The 15,362-nt window shown below is 35.9% G+C and overlaps 1 protein-coding gene across 4 annotated transcripts in view; it reads right to left on the bottom strand.

Annotated features, from left to right (window-relative positions):
- Nucleotides 1–8,486, bottom strand: part of LOC127811412 (FHA domain-containing protein DDL) — a 37,168-nt gene extending 28,682 nt beyond the window's left edge. For 2 of the 4 annotated variants that reach the window (XR_008025678.1, XM_052351257.1), the window contains exons 1-3: nt 8,205–8,486; nt 8,067–8,114; nt 7,288–7,801 (exon numbers count right to left, since the gene is read on the bottom strand). Coding sequence is in view for 3 of the 4 variants with exons in the window: in XM_052351257.1 (XP_052207217.1) it covers nt 7,288–7,791 (504 nt within the window). In the remaining variant the exon portion in view is untranslated. Of the gene's footprint in view, nt 1–7,287; nt 7,802–7,910; nt 8,038–8,066; nt 8,115–8,204 lie in introns of those variants that run through there. The other 2 variants (XM_052351258.1, XM_052351259.1) reach the window with 2 other exon arrangements.
- Between the last annotated feature and the right edge of the window lie 6,876 nt (nt 8,487–15,362).

Genomic DNA, 15,362 nt, shown 5'->3' with positions numbered 1-15,362 from the left:
GCCAGCTTCTGCCGCCTTGAGTAGACCTGTAAGGGAGGAGTATGTGGTGAGGTTTCCTCTAGAGTCTTGTCTGGTGTATCTGCTGTAGTAACCGGATCTGTTGAAGAGGGATTTTGAGGTGAGGGATCTAGATCAGGTAGAAATATAACTGGATTTTCTTCGGCAGATTTTGTGTTGTCATGAGAGTGATCAAAATAGGGAGAGTTTTCCACAAAAGTAACATCAGCCGAGACAAAGAACCTTTTGGAGGGAGGGTGGTAACACCTATAGCCCTTTTGGCTGGAGGAATATCCAATAAAAATGCATTTTAGAGCGCGGGGATCTAGTTTGCCTCTATTAGGGTTGTGAACATGAACAAATGAGACACACCCAAATATTTTTGGTGTCCAACAGCTAAACATATGAAAATCAGGAAAATGGCTGCTTAAGAGTTGAAGAGGGCTATAGGAATCAAGAGTTTGAGAGGGCAGTCTATTAATAAGAGTAGTGGCTGTTAGGACAGCCTCTCCCCAATAATTTTTTGGAACATTATGGTGGAAAAGTAGTGCCCTAGTCACAGCTAATAAATGTCCATTTTTCCTCTCAGCCACCCCATTTTGTTGGGATGTGTATGGACAAGATGATTCATGAATTATGCCTTTTCGTTGGAAAAAATGTGCCAGGGATTGATTGAAAAAATCTTTGGCATTATCAGTCCTTAGCCTCTTGATTGGTACTCCAAATTGAGTACTAATCATGTTATAGAAGGTGGGAAAAATAGTGCTTACTTCAGATTTATTTTTCATAAGAAACAACCACATTACCCTAGTGCAATCATCCACAAATATTATGAACCACCTTGCCCCAGAAAGATTGGGAACAGTTGCAGGACCCCAAACATCACTATGGAGAAGAGAGAATGGACTAGAAGTTCTTTTATTGGATGAAGGGTAAGACACCCTCTTATGTTTAGCAAATTCACAAATAGGGCAATGAAAGTCTTGAATATCACAACTCCTAAACAAAGCTGGAAACATAACTCTAAGAGTAGAAAACGAAAGATGACCAAGACGATGGTGATGTAACCAGATCTGGTCTTTATTAGATTGCACCAAACAAGACACAAGATTCACCTTGTCCTTGTTTTCTTCCCCATTGGATCCCTCAAGGTAGTATAGGCCAGCCCTAGCTTTAGCAAGCCCAATCCTCTTCTTCAACCCCTGTTCCTGAATTTCACAGCAAGTAGAAGAAAAATTAACACTACATTTGTTATCTAAGGTAAGCTTTTGGATGGATATGAGGTTGGTGAAGAGTTTAGGGACATGAAGAACATCTTTGAGGGTTAGATGGTTACTAAGGATAATATTTCATTGGCCAGCAACAGTGGTCAAAGAACCATCTGCTAGTGTTATCTTTTTTGAGCTTGAACAAGGACTATAGGTGGTAAAATAATGGGATAAAGGGGTCATGTGATCTGTTGCCCCGGAATCAAGAATCCAAGAATTAGATTTGGTTGTTTCTGAAGCATGTGAGGTGAGAGAATTGGAGGACATACCTGTAAGTGCGAGGGAACAAATACCTTTTTCTTTCTTTTCAAGAGAATCTAGAAAGTTTCTTAGCTTTTCAATTTCTGCCCGGTTGAAGTTCAAGCCATCTGCCTGCTCCTTTTGTTCTCCTTGCTTGTGTTCTGTCTGCAGTTGTTGATTGCTGGCTATATAGGCTTGATTTTGGACCCCGACCTGTCCTCCTTTAGATGGTTTTTCATGTAGCTTCCAGCATCTTTCTATGGTATGCCTTGGTTTCTTGCAAAAAGTACACCATAGTGAGTCTCTATCGCTGGAAGTTTTATCTCCTGCAGACTTCCTTTCCTCCTTAGGGCCCCGATTAGGACCTCTTAATGCTATTAATGCTGACTTTTCTATAGGAGCAGTGTCTAGCATAACTCCTCTTCTCCCTTCTTCAGCCCGGATTAGAGAGATTACCTCATTTAGAGAAGGTATATCTTCTTTGCCAAGTATTTGAACCCTGACTGCATCAAACTCCATATTTAAACCTGCCAAGAAATCATAGGTTCTCTCCTTTTCCACAAATCTTTTATGTAAGGTTGCATCTTCACTACATTTCATCTTTAGACATTGATAATGATCTAATTCTTGCCATAGAGTTTGCAGCATATTAGAGTACTCAGTAACAGATCTTACCCCTTGATTGGTTGCTGCAATCTTAGTTCGAACTTCATATATTTGTGCTGCATCCTTCACTTTAGAATATGTGAGATTAACAGCCTCCCAAATATCCTTAGAGGTTGTTAGAAACATTACCGTATCACTTATCTCGGGCATCATTGAATTCCAAAGCCAAGACATAACTAAAGAGTCCTCCTCATCCCATGCAGCAAACATGGGATCTCCTTCTTTAGGGCCAGTCCCTAAGAGATGGCTTATCTTACCTTTGCCTTTGAGAAAGGTTCGGATAAGCTGGGACCATTTTAGGTAGTTTCTCCCATTCAACCGGTAGGCTGCTTGGAGATTTTGTAGCTCTCCTCCATTACTTGAGTTGCTGGATCCAGTGAATGGAGCTTTTGTCGGGCTGCTTGTTTCAACCGCTTCTGATGGAGGATTGGTTTCGGAGAATGTAGACATCTTAGGGAAACTTCGGATGATGAACCAGACGAATGAAGAAAAACGATGAAAGAATATCGGGTGAAGAAGAAAGTCGTAACTGACTTTGATTGCTTCAACAAACGAAATAAAGAACAGGCCGGAATGGTATTTAGTCAGGGAAAAAAGGGCAATGAAGGCCTAAACAGAATTCCCTAAATACCAGGCTCTGATACCATGTTGAGAGAGTTTGGATTGAATAGAAAATCTCTCTTAATTATTCCATGGGTTTGAAACCCTATATATACAAGAAGAATGCTAATAAATCTCCTAAAAACTAGGAGAGGATAACAAACTAATAATTAGGAACATAATCACCTATAATTTACAGATTTATACAAAATACTTAAGCTTGATTTATCTTCATGCTTCCTTATCTTCTCATCTTTTAACCGCCATTCCTTATCTTCTAAATGATAAGGCTCTTTATCCGTAACAAATAAGAATGGACCCAACAGACATCGCCAAAACCGCTTTTCGAACCCATCAGGGAAACTATGAGTTCACCGTTATGCCATTTGGCCTTACTAACGCCCTAGCTACCTTTCAAGTCTTGATGAACCAAATATTTGAACCCTATCTTCGAAAATTTGTGTTAGTATTCTTTGATGATATTCTAATATACAGTCCTACATTTAACCTCCACCTAGAACACCTTACGACTACTTTTAAGGTCCACCGATTCAACCGGTTGTACCTCAAAAAGTCCAAGTGTGCTTTTGCACAAACTCATATTGAATACTTGGGGCACGTTATATCTAAGGAGGGAGTAGGTACTGATCCCAGCAAAATTGAAGCCATCACAGCTTGGCCGAAGCCCAATAATGTCAGGTCTCTACAAGGATTCTTGGGGCTCACAGGATATTACAAAAAGTTTGTAAGGAATTATGGTCAAATCAGCAAACCATTAACATAACAGTTGAAGAAGGAAGGGTTCAAGTGGAACCAGAAGGCAAAGAAAGCATTTGAACTACTTAAAAAGGCCATGAGTGAGGTACCAGTGTTGGGAATGCCTGACTTCAACAAGCCTTTTACACTGGAAATGGATGCAAGTGGGATGGGAATAGGAGCAGTCATATCTCAAGAAGGCCAGCCTATAGCATTCATTAGCCAGGCTTTGAGCCTCAGACATCAAGGGCTTAGCATATACAACAAGGAGCTGCTACCAGTACTTATGGCAATGGACAAGTGGCGACATTATTTGGAAAGAGGCAGGTTTGTTATCAAAACGGACCACGAAAGTCTCAAGTTTCTACTCCAACAGAAACTCCACTCCCACTTACAGAAAAAGGGGATGGTAAAGTTAATGGGGCTCGACTATGTCATTCAATTTAGAAAAGGAAAGGAGAATGTGGCAGCAGATGCCTTAACTCGCTACCAAGAAAGAGGGGTGTTAACTGCTATAACATCTGTGGTGCCGGATTGGCTACAAGAAGTAATTGATAGCTATAACCAAGGCACATGGGCGAAAGAGCTTCTAGAGCAACTAAGTATAAATGGAAGCTACAAGCCTGACTATACATTATCCAATGGGTTAATAAGATACAAGGGAAGACTGATGATTGGAGAGAGTGAAGCCTTAAAAAATCAGATATTGCATTCCCTACATAGCTCTCCCCTTGGAAGCCATTCTGGAATTCAGAATACCTACAAAAGAGTTAAGCAAGTTTTTTATTGGTCGTAACTTAAGAAGTTTGTGATGGATTATGTGATGAAATGTGACATTTGCAAGAGATGCAAACATGAAACGGTGCCACAACCCGGGTTACTCCACCCTCTGGCCAATCTCCAAAAGGCTTGGACTAATGTCACCATGGATTTCATTGAAAAATTACCAAAATCAGAGGGTAAGGACTGCATCTTAGTGGTGGTTGACAGATTCACCAAGTTCAGTCATTTCCTTGGTTTATCCCATCCCTTCACAGCCCAAGAGGTTGCAAGAACGTTTCTGGATAACGTGGTGAAGTTACACGGAGTGCCATAGTCTATTGTATCCAACAGGAACAAGATATTCACCAGCTTATTTTGGAAGGAATTAATAAAATCCCTGGGCACTAAGCTACATATGTCAATGGCTTAACATCCTTAAACGGATGGACAGTCTGAACGAGTAAACCAGTGCCTCGAGTCTTATCTAAGATGCCTCTATTTCCTAAGGCAAAAAGGGTGGCACAAGTGGTTAGCGGTGGCCCAATGGTGATACAATTCGTGCCATCACAGCTCTATTAACATGACTCCTTTTGAGGCATTATATGGCTATAAGCCAGAATTGTTGCTAGCAGTTGAAGAACTAACAACACTTGCAGCAGTGGAGGCCTACATGCAACAAAGACAAGAAATCTTGAAGCTACTAAAGGCAAAATTGACCAAGGCTTAGAACAGAATGAAACAAATGGCAGATAGGAGAAGAAGTGAGAGGGAATTCTCAAAAGGGGAGGAGCTGTACTTGAAACTCAACCATCAACACCTCAAAGCTATCTCTCGCCAATCAATCTCCAAGTTAAGCCCCAAATTCTATGGTTCATTTCCAGTGCTGGCTAAGGTAGGGCCAGTGGCCTACAGACTACAACTACCAGAGGGAGCCCAAATGCATCCAATCTTCCATGTCTTTCTTCTCAAGAAGAGTGTGGGGTCACAAGTCGCCAATCCTTCCCTTCCGCCCAATCTCCAGGAAGAAGCGGAGCCAACAGTTCCTATGGCTATACTGGACAGGCGTGTCATCTACAAGCAAAGGGCTCCTATCATCCAAGTGTGTTGGTAAAATGGTCCTCCCTACACTCAAACAATAACACATGAGAGTACCTCCAAGATTTACTGAAGCAATTCCCAAGCACACCTAGCCTATTGCACATTTCTTGAGGACAATAAATGTTTGAAGGGGGGAGAAGATGTCAAGTACCTAGCTGCTACATGAGAATATTGTAATAAATAGTAGTTTTTTCATTTTCCGTTGATTAGAAGAAGAGTTGACCTTGCTGAGAGCATGTGCGGCAAGCTAACTAATGCCTACAAGTGGGAAGGCAAGTTGCTGATTCTAGAAGGGATTTTAGGCAACCGTTTTGGCACCTATTCCCAGCTGGGCAGTATAACTACCCTGCCTCAGCCCAATTGTACTCACTTTTGATAATTGAATCAGTATTATTTCCCTCTCAATTCTCTTCCATTCCCTCTCTCTTTCTCTCTAATTTTCCCTCCCAAATTCTCAACTCACTCTTTCTCTTAGTTTCACGAGTTTCTCTCTTCATCGGAGAGGATTCCTCACTGTCAGATTCAGGATCTGACAATGGGTTACTCTACATTGTGAGGGTATGTTTGCATTGGGGGTGTTGCGGGGGGGGGGGGGGTGTTGGATAGCGTTTTTGGCTCATTCATATAAATTGAGATATCTACATTGTACTCATAGTAATGTCAGAGGAAATTCATCATGGTTCAAAGTCTTTTAAGGCAGTGCTTCTTAGTATCAGTCAAAAACAGAAAAGCTATCGAAGGTAATTCTAAATTGACCTTCCTAATTTTAATATGTAGAATACTTCCTATTTTACCTGTTTTAATTTCAATCACATGTAATCCCTAGGAAGCGTTTTCCTTTCTTCTAGAAGTCATAGATATTATGAGAACAATGTAAATAAGCACAATCTCATACAAAAAAGAAAAAGTGGACAGAGTTTGAGAAAGATGAAAACAAAATAGAGAACAAATAGAAGAAAAGCGAGGTCTCCTGAGGGGTAGCTATCACAGAGGCACGCATCAGGCAATAGAATGAGACTTCCTATTAACTTCAAGAGCTTTCATCAGCTTAATCCAAGCTCCTCAAAGAAAACACAAGGGACCCAAAGAAATTTAGGGAACCATCTAACCCATTTGTTTGTCACTCAAGAGTCTAAATGCTTCATCCAAATTTCTCCTCTAAAGTGCCCCATTACTCAGCCCCCAAAGCCTCATATTCAAGTCCATTGTACCATTGCACGTTGGCCTAACAAATAGTGGCAATCACTTCAAGCATTACATCATCACTGATCACCTCTTGTTGTACCCTAATATCAAGGAAAAAAATTATAAACCCCCATCCCCGAAACCAAAAAGAAGGAAAGAAAGAAGATACAAATAAGCAATGGTATATACCAACAACTATAATATATTTGTTCACATGACTAAGATCTTGTATTGCAGCTTTTATAAATAACCTACCCACCTACTGGATGTGTTCAAAAAATTAATAGAAAGCAAAGAGACTTTCCGCAGATAATGATGATTAAAAACATGTAGACCAAGACCATGCAAATGCAATAACAAAAGAGTGAATCAGCAAGCAATCTTTAGGTGCCAAATAGTGAAAATACATTGATCTGCTAGGGTCGTAAGAAAATTAATAAAACAAAAATAGCAGGAAAAAGTTCCTAAGAAAGGATTCCTTTTCTGTGTGCTTTGAACTATTTTCCTTCCTTTATTTGTCATTTCTTTCATCAAAGGCAAGTGCGTAGACAACAAGTGGAGTAGCTTAAAAGGTACTTTCTTAACTGAAAATAATTAAAATGCAGCATGTACAGATCCTGACACATTAAGGCCAAGCTTTCTCAATGCAAATGGTGAAGAAACATAACGCATTTGAATCATAATGCTTGTTCAAGGACCGGATATCACCAGGCACCTCGCTTTTATCAGTAGCCAGATGAGGCGAGCCTGATCTGTGTCTGCTCCTGTGGTGAAGATCTGATGGAGAATTTGACCGCTCATGCCTCAATCTAGAAGACCCACTATCCACTGCATCCCTTACTGACCGTCTCTCCCGTTTCTCATTCAGCCCTTCCCCATCTGAACCCCTTTGTTTATGGGTAGCCCTATCGCCTCTGCTACTGGGATTCCTCTCATACTCCTTTTCACTCACTTTCTCATACTCTCTTTCAGCTTGACCTTTCCTTAACCGTTTGGTCCGAGGTGAGCGTGAGCGTGAACGTGAACGTGAACGTGATACGGGAGACCTAGACTTTGCCCGTCTTGGAGACCTAGTTCGACTTGAAGGTTTCTCTCTTGGCGGTGAGCTTCCCTTGTGTGAACTCCTGTGACTAGTCGGAGGCCTTTCTCTTCTAGACGGGCTCCTCCTACCCGGAGACCCTCGACCTTTAACCGGAGATTCTGAACCTCTACGGCCCATTATTTATATCCTGTGCATCAGAGAAACAATGTGAATGAAAGCAGTTACATGAAATTTGCCTCTCGGACAGCATCCAATAGCTAGAATATGAATATGAATATGTATACGAATACGAATACATGTTTATGAAGAATGCTTCTCGTTACTTCTTGATGCTGTCCTAGTTTGTGAAAATCAAGAGCTTGCCAGTTACCTCCACTACCCTAAATTGGCCAAAACCCGGTCAATCGAGGAGATGCCTCTATTTCCCAGGGTATGAATGTAAGAATCCTTACCTTCTCCGCATTTTCTCATACAGCAATAACCTCCAACATGTCAAGGCTCTAAAGCAAAATCAAACAAGAAGTTTTTATATTAAACCTCGAAATAAAAATAATGAAAAAGGGATTGCTAAGGTTTAAATTATCATCTACCTTACCAAAGACCAATCCTTCTTTCCTGGCGGCGGCGGCAGGCGACAGCCCCACGGCGGCCCGCTTCAACGAGGTAGGGAGCGTGCGACGGCGGCGGACGGCAGTAGCTGTCGACGGTTCAGCCTGAGATGGAGGCTTGAAGCTGCAGCGGCGGCGGCGACGGGTGGTGACTGGGGGCGTGATCTCTTCTTTGCTTCTTAGCTTCTTTGCTCTTCAATCTTCAGTTCAATTCGAATCACGAATCACAAATCACAGTTCACATTAGGGTTCTAATTTGTAAGAAAACTATTTATGTGGTGTGTATGTAAAATGAAAAAGTATTTATTCTTTTTCATATTACTCGGTTACTGGGTACAAAATTTCTTATCTTTTAAATCATTATTATGTTTTTATGACATCATATTTATATATATTAATATAATATTACATAATTTATAATTTTTTTTAAATTAACAATGAGTTTAATCATTATTATAAATTATTGTTAATTTTTAATAGAATTATTACTGTTTTTAGATAAAATTATTATAAATTTTATAAGATCATGTCAATTTATAAATTTTGTTTATAGATAAAATACTTAAAATGTACATTTAATACCGTCTATAATGACTAATTTTTGTAAATTTAATACAACATTAGTTAAGTAACTTAGATATTACTTGAGTAAGATATGTAATTAGTTAAATAAGTTTTCTTTATACTTTAGTAAAATATGATTTTACTAAGTTACAACTTTTATTTAGTCGATTAACAATTCAAATACAGACGCTCACATTCTATCTGATAATTTTTACTCGATTATATGAAATTACTCGATTAATAACACTCTATTACTCGATTAATATTCATTATTAGGTAATGTTTGTTAACCAATACATAGACCGAAAAATGTAGGATATGGAAAGCATTTCAGACAAAAGTAGTTTTCATTATATTTGTTAAATTTTCTATAAATAAGTCATATAACTTCTTATCTTAAATTTTTAAAATATATTTATCCCTTTCTCATTTTGTATAACTTATCTTAAATTTTATAAATAAGTTATCATGATAGAGTATCATCTTAGTCATTTTAAGAAACACTACTTTAGTTAATTAATAGGAAAATTCTATTTACAACCCACATTATTGCTCTTCACAGCTATTCTCACCAAAATTCCCCACCCTCTTTCAAAAATCCTAGTTTACCCTTCACAACCACACCATTTTCCTTCCCTTTTTACTCTTCAAAGCCACAACCACTCACTATTATCCATCTACTCCATCTCTCTCTCTCTCTTTTATTACACCCATCTCTTTTTCTCTCTCACACCCATCTCTCTTTTTATCTCTCGAACACACACACATAGATATATCACACCCATATTTCCATCTCTCTCTCTCCCTCAAATACACACAAATATATATATATATATATTCACTATATATACACACACACACAAACACACCTATAAGTATGTATATATACACACTAACACTCACACACACACCTATATATATATATATACACACACGTGCGCGCATGGCCGCGGCCATGGAACACTATAGTCTGAGAACCCAACGGTCGAGGAACATCGCTTTTTTATTTTAATTAAAAAAAATATTATAATAAAATAAAAATAAATAAATTCTTTTTAAATATTTGCATTTTAAATAATTATAATTAACTAGTTTTAAATTTAAAATTAGTTAATTTATCTTATTAAATTACTTAAAGATACATATATTTAAAATTTTTAATTTATTTGTATGATTTTTTTTAATTTTTTATTTTATTAGAATAATTTTTTTAATTAAAATGATAAAAAAACATGTTCTTGACTCATGGGGCTCGGGGAACACAGGGTTATGGTAGTCGAGGAACACAGGGTTCCTCGACTGCCAACAATCGAGAACTAGGGTTCCATGGTTGCGGCCATGTCTTTTCGTGTATGTGTGTATATATATATATATATATGTGTGTGTGTATTCGGGGGGACACAGAGAGATGGATGCAATGAGAGAGATGAAACATATGGGTGACTGCGATTGTAGCTGTGGCTATGGTTGTGGGGAATAAAAGATAAAGAAGATAGTTGTGGCTGAAGGTAGTGAAAAGTAAAATAAGATTTTTGAAAGATGTAAGGGAATTTTGGCAAAAGTGGTTATGAAGAGCAAAAATGTAAGCTGTTAATAGAATTTCTCTAATTAATATTACAAGTACATAAATTTGTTATTTTGACTCAAATTTATTATTGAATTAAATATTATAATTACTCGACTAATGTACCACTTAGTTGATTAACTATTTCATTACTCAAATAATATTATTTCATTATATATTTAATTAAACAATTATATAATCGATTAATCTTTTAAATGTACAAGTTTTAGTGGATTAAAATAATAAATTAATTGAGTACAACACTTATTATTCGATTAAAACAATAATTACACTATTAAGTTTATATGTTAATTGATTAATTTTAAAGTAACAACATATCTTATTATCAGTACATTATAAAAGATAAAGTGTATTAAATTTTTACATTTAATTTCTCATCATTAAAGCATTCTTAAAATCAAATTCAATAACATTTAATGATATTATTATAATAATAGTTTGATTATTTTATGTTAAATAATATATTTATAAATTATGAATAAATTTATTAATATATTTATAAAAGAGTATATTCACAATTTATTCATGAATTTTTAATTGAATTTATTTATAAGCTTTAACGACCTAAGTTTTACTGAATTTAACATCGATTTGTTTACAAATCGAGATTCAAAGTTAGATTTAATATCAATTCATTTAGCTTAACAAATGAATTCAAACGAGTTTTTGTCGAATCAAACACAAAGTCGCTCAAGAATGACTCAACTAATTTGTGATCCTATCATTTGATAACTTATCTCATATTCTGTTCAATAAAACCTACATAACAAGTTTCAAAGCAAGAAGATTATTATTTCAAAAAGTGGTGAATAGTAATTTGTCCAAAACATCTATAAATAGAACATTAATATAAAGTTTTCAATTTATATAGTTAGGGCGGATTTATATATGAGTTGCCCTAGGCTAAAGCCTAAGGTAGCTCACAATAAAATTTAAATTTTGAAAATAAAATTTTTAAATTTTTAGTAATAGCCCAGCCTAATTTCAATCCAACCTAGTCTAAATTTTTTTCAGCCCTCCCCACCTTGGATTGGATTGTTGGATTCACCCTATAGGTAGCATATATAAGAAAAAATATCAATTAAAATAAAGGAGAAAGTCAAGTTTTCAACTCAAGCTCTTCAAGCATTCAAAGTCTTTAAAGATTTCCCAAGCTACTCTTCATAGTTCATAGTATAAATCAATCGGGAATGTAAGATCTTTACTTTAAGAACTTGTGTATATTATAGTTTGTGCTTAAAAGTATTTTGTATTTAATACATCTAAGTGTATTTCACAAAAAAGTTGTTTTATTCCTTGAAAGGTTGTAGTTAAGTCTAAATTACAAAAATTACAAGTTGAGCCGACACACGTCACAAAAAAATGTTTATTCTTTATTTTTAAAGCCACCACATGACCGGCTCAAAGTATAGATTTATAGGCTCCCAAAAAAAATAAGAGGGGACCAAAAAAAGGAGACCTTATATTATTTGAAATTCTCTTTTATGATGGTTTTTTTGTTTCAATTCATGCTATATTTATTTTGTTGTTCCATTTAAACGAGAAAGCCCCCAACTCTTTAAGTTCACATATTATTTTTTAATATTAAACAATGAATAATAAGGTGTTATTTAGACGAGTAGGCCTCCAACTCCACGGATTATTTTTCAATATTAGATAATAAATAATGAGGTGTAAATCAGTAACGCAATGAAAAATAAAAGCACGAAGTGACATTATTTTAGAAGGACAATTTGATAAAACGATTATTTGAATGACGAAAATTTTGTATGGAGAGTCCGCATTAATTTGGGTATTAAAGAAAAATGGCAAAAGTAAATCGATTACAAGGATGGACTATGAATTCTTCATATTCTTTACTTATTCAAATCTTATGTTTTCAAACATTTTTCTCTTTAGGTTTATTCGTTCACTTCTATTTTCTCTTATGCTTCTCTTATGCTCAACACGATCTCAACTCTTTGCTAAAATCTTAATACTCAACACACTAAAATTTGTCATTTTAATCAAAAGGGCCTCTCACCAATAACATAGAAAATGTAAGATATTTTATATCCTTATTCATATAATATTTTATTTTTTTCTCCATAAATAATTTTTTTCTTATTTTTTGTAAAACAATTCAATCAAATTATGTATATTTTTCTATTGGATGATCATGTATATATCAAAATATAATTGGTGATTTATATGATATTTTGATTATTTTTCAAATGCATGGATAATTTATAGAATACTATTAACTATTCATATTACTATAAATTCAATATAAAAAGAAAAATTTCAAGATTAAAATTAATAAAATCTTATTTACGTTTAATTATGTCTTAAAAAAGATTAAGTAATTATTGCTTATATTCTCAATTAAAAAAAAATTGTATTCTAAATATATAAACAAAAATTTAATTAGTGATTTTTCATCACAAAAAGCAAGAAAGTAAATTTTAAATACAATTTAATATTTATTTATATTATTAAAATACTATCAAAGTAACTCTTATTTAGATTTACTGTTGCAAATAGACAACAATAACTCTTAGAAAAACAGAATGAGTTCAATCACAAAATATTTACCTTTATGGCTAGAAGCATGAGCAAATATACACACAGAAAATAAAATGAAACCAGAAAAAGAAAAACAAATGGGAGGCAAGGATTTTTACTGTAGTTCATCTCAAAATAGGGCTACGTCCACATTGAGATCCAGTGAAAAAAGGTCACTATATTATAATGAAGAACGGAGATTATACTTTTAAATCACTCACAAACATTTTTTGTATATTAATGGTTCTCTATCAAAATGCCTCAATAATCACAAATATAGATTAGAGGTTAATCCTATAGAAGCAAAGAATACAAAAGAAAAACTATACAGAGCATGAGAAAGAAACCTCCCAAAAACCCTAGCCTAAAGGCGATGACTTACCCATTCTCCCTCCCTTTTTCCTTTTCTTTCATCTGACCATTCATATCTCTAGGAAATAGTTTAATAGTGATTTTTGATGATTGAGATGGAGCCTCATAAAGCTTGGACGAGTGGCTGAGATCAAATCGTGCCACACGATCGATTATTCCAACAAAAAGGCAATTGGGCAGAAAAGCAATAAGGCATCTCAAGGACAAAGCGGATGGTTGCCACGTGTGACCATCCTGCAGGTGCGAGATGGCAACCTGCGATTGCCACACGTGGCCATCCTATTTACTAAGTCACACGACGCCGTTTGGTGCTTAAATTATATCAATTACAAATATTTTTAAGTCGATCCTCAGTGCTAGAGATAGAGAGAGACCTACTAGAGTTCAGGATTAAAGAGTTAAAGCGCTACAAACATACTATGATTAGATGATTGAAATCTTTGCTGATTGGGGAGGGTAGTAGTTATAAGAAAATGGTAGCCAGGCCGCCATTGTTATAGATCAAAAAAACATAAACAATACAACATCCAACTTACCAGAAGGGAAGAAAGTTATGGCAAAGAACAAAAGAACATAAACTTCATGGCAAGATTTGCATTAGCAGTGCGAGGTTTACAAAAATAACTTAACAATACAAAATCCGTAGTCTAATTGGGTTTCATGCCCTACAGATTACAGCAGCAGCAGCAGCTGCTTAGAAATTAGAAGTGACAGTCACTCAGTTGTCTGTGCTCCTTGCATACACTTCAATTCTCAGCAACAGTGCTAAATAAATCCATAACCAGAGCCAACTAAAGAACAAGAAAGTTTCCTGCAATACGAACAAGCAGCACTGCATCCATGACCAGAGTTCAGTACGCTAATGAAGCTTGCACCTAAACAAGAACATGAAGCGAATTGGCGAGTTACGTTTAAGGCAATATGATCAACTGACAAGTCAAGGGGGTTGAAAGAAAGAACATCCCCATCAAGTCATCAGGAGCTGTAAGTAATCCTCATAGTTCCAAAATATACTGAAATTGATTATACATGGACAAGTTCAATTTTCAGATCAGATGTCCTGTTGGTCACTAGAAACAAATAAAGCACCGACTTCTCCAAACAAGCTGTCTCAACATCTCCTGCTTGCCAATAAGGGAGAGAATTAATAGACTCTATGGCATACAATTGACCCTCAACCTGCTGAGTTCTGGTGAAGTAGCACATATTCTCGGCTGCAAAAACCACCTACAGGATTAGTAAAACATATCTGAAAATGTAGCACTGCATGGGGCCTCAGGAAATTATCGAGTGGCAGGATCCAATCAGGCAAGTAAAATTTGACTAGTAATAATGGCAATAACAACTATTATCATGACAAGCAAACCATCCAGCAATTACAAAGCTTCCAATTAATGACCATCAGCAAGGTATTGAAAAAGAAACTTGTTCAGTACTTCAAGCTTATGTGAGAGATAAAACACTAGACAGTGCCATTAGGTTAAAACCTCTCTCAGGCGTTCAAATTCCGGCCTGGATTGGTTATTATGCTTTTTTGAAATCACTAATACACCTTCGTTGTCAATTAAATGTACATACAACAAAATTAAATCTAACTCTCTAATTAAAAAAGATTAAATAAAAAAGAAAATATTTGTAATAATCCATCTAGGTTTGGTGGTCGAAACCCTAGTGATAGAGATAGAAATAAGTTAAAAAAAAAAAGAAAAAGAAAACTAGATAGACATTGATTGTGTCATCAACCTTTGCCTCACCACCAATTCCTCTAGTAAATATGTTATTATTGAGGATTAGTGTGGTTCACTTCAATCTTTTTAATCCTCTATTATTCTCTTTTAAAGTCACTCACCCTTATGCCATTGATATTTCTCATTGTCACTATTACTCTTACCATTATTCTTCTTTTAGTCCAACCATTGCCATCAAAGTCATTGTCACTCTTCCCTTACAGTCTCCTCCTTTCTCTTAATTGTTGGAGTCTAAAAACTCACATTCTGTATTTCTTTCCCATTTGAATGTTGGTGTGAAAACTTAACAACAATTTAATGCAATGTACCCGAATCGATTATGACAGG

The sequence above is a fragment of the Diospyros lotus genome, chromosome 10, assembly GCF_014633365.1.
Source record: "Diospyros lotus cultivar Yz01 chromosome 10, ASM1463336v1, whole genome shotgun sequence".
Classification (NCBI taxonomy): Eukaryota; Viridiplantae; Streptophyta; class Magnoliopsida; order Ericales; family Ebenaceae; genus Diospyros; species Diospyros lotus.
The sequence above is the reverse complement of the archived record's forward strand: the minus strand, read 5'-3'. Positions and strand labels throughout refer to the sequence as shown.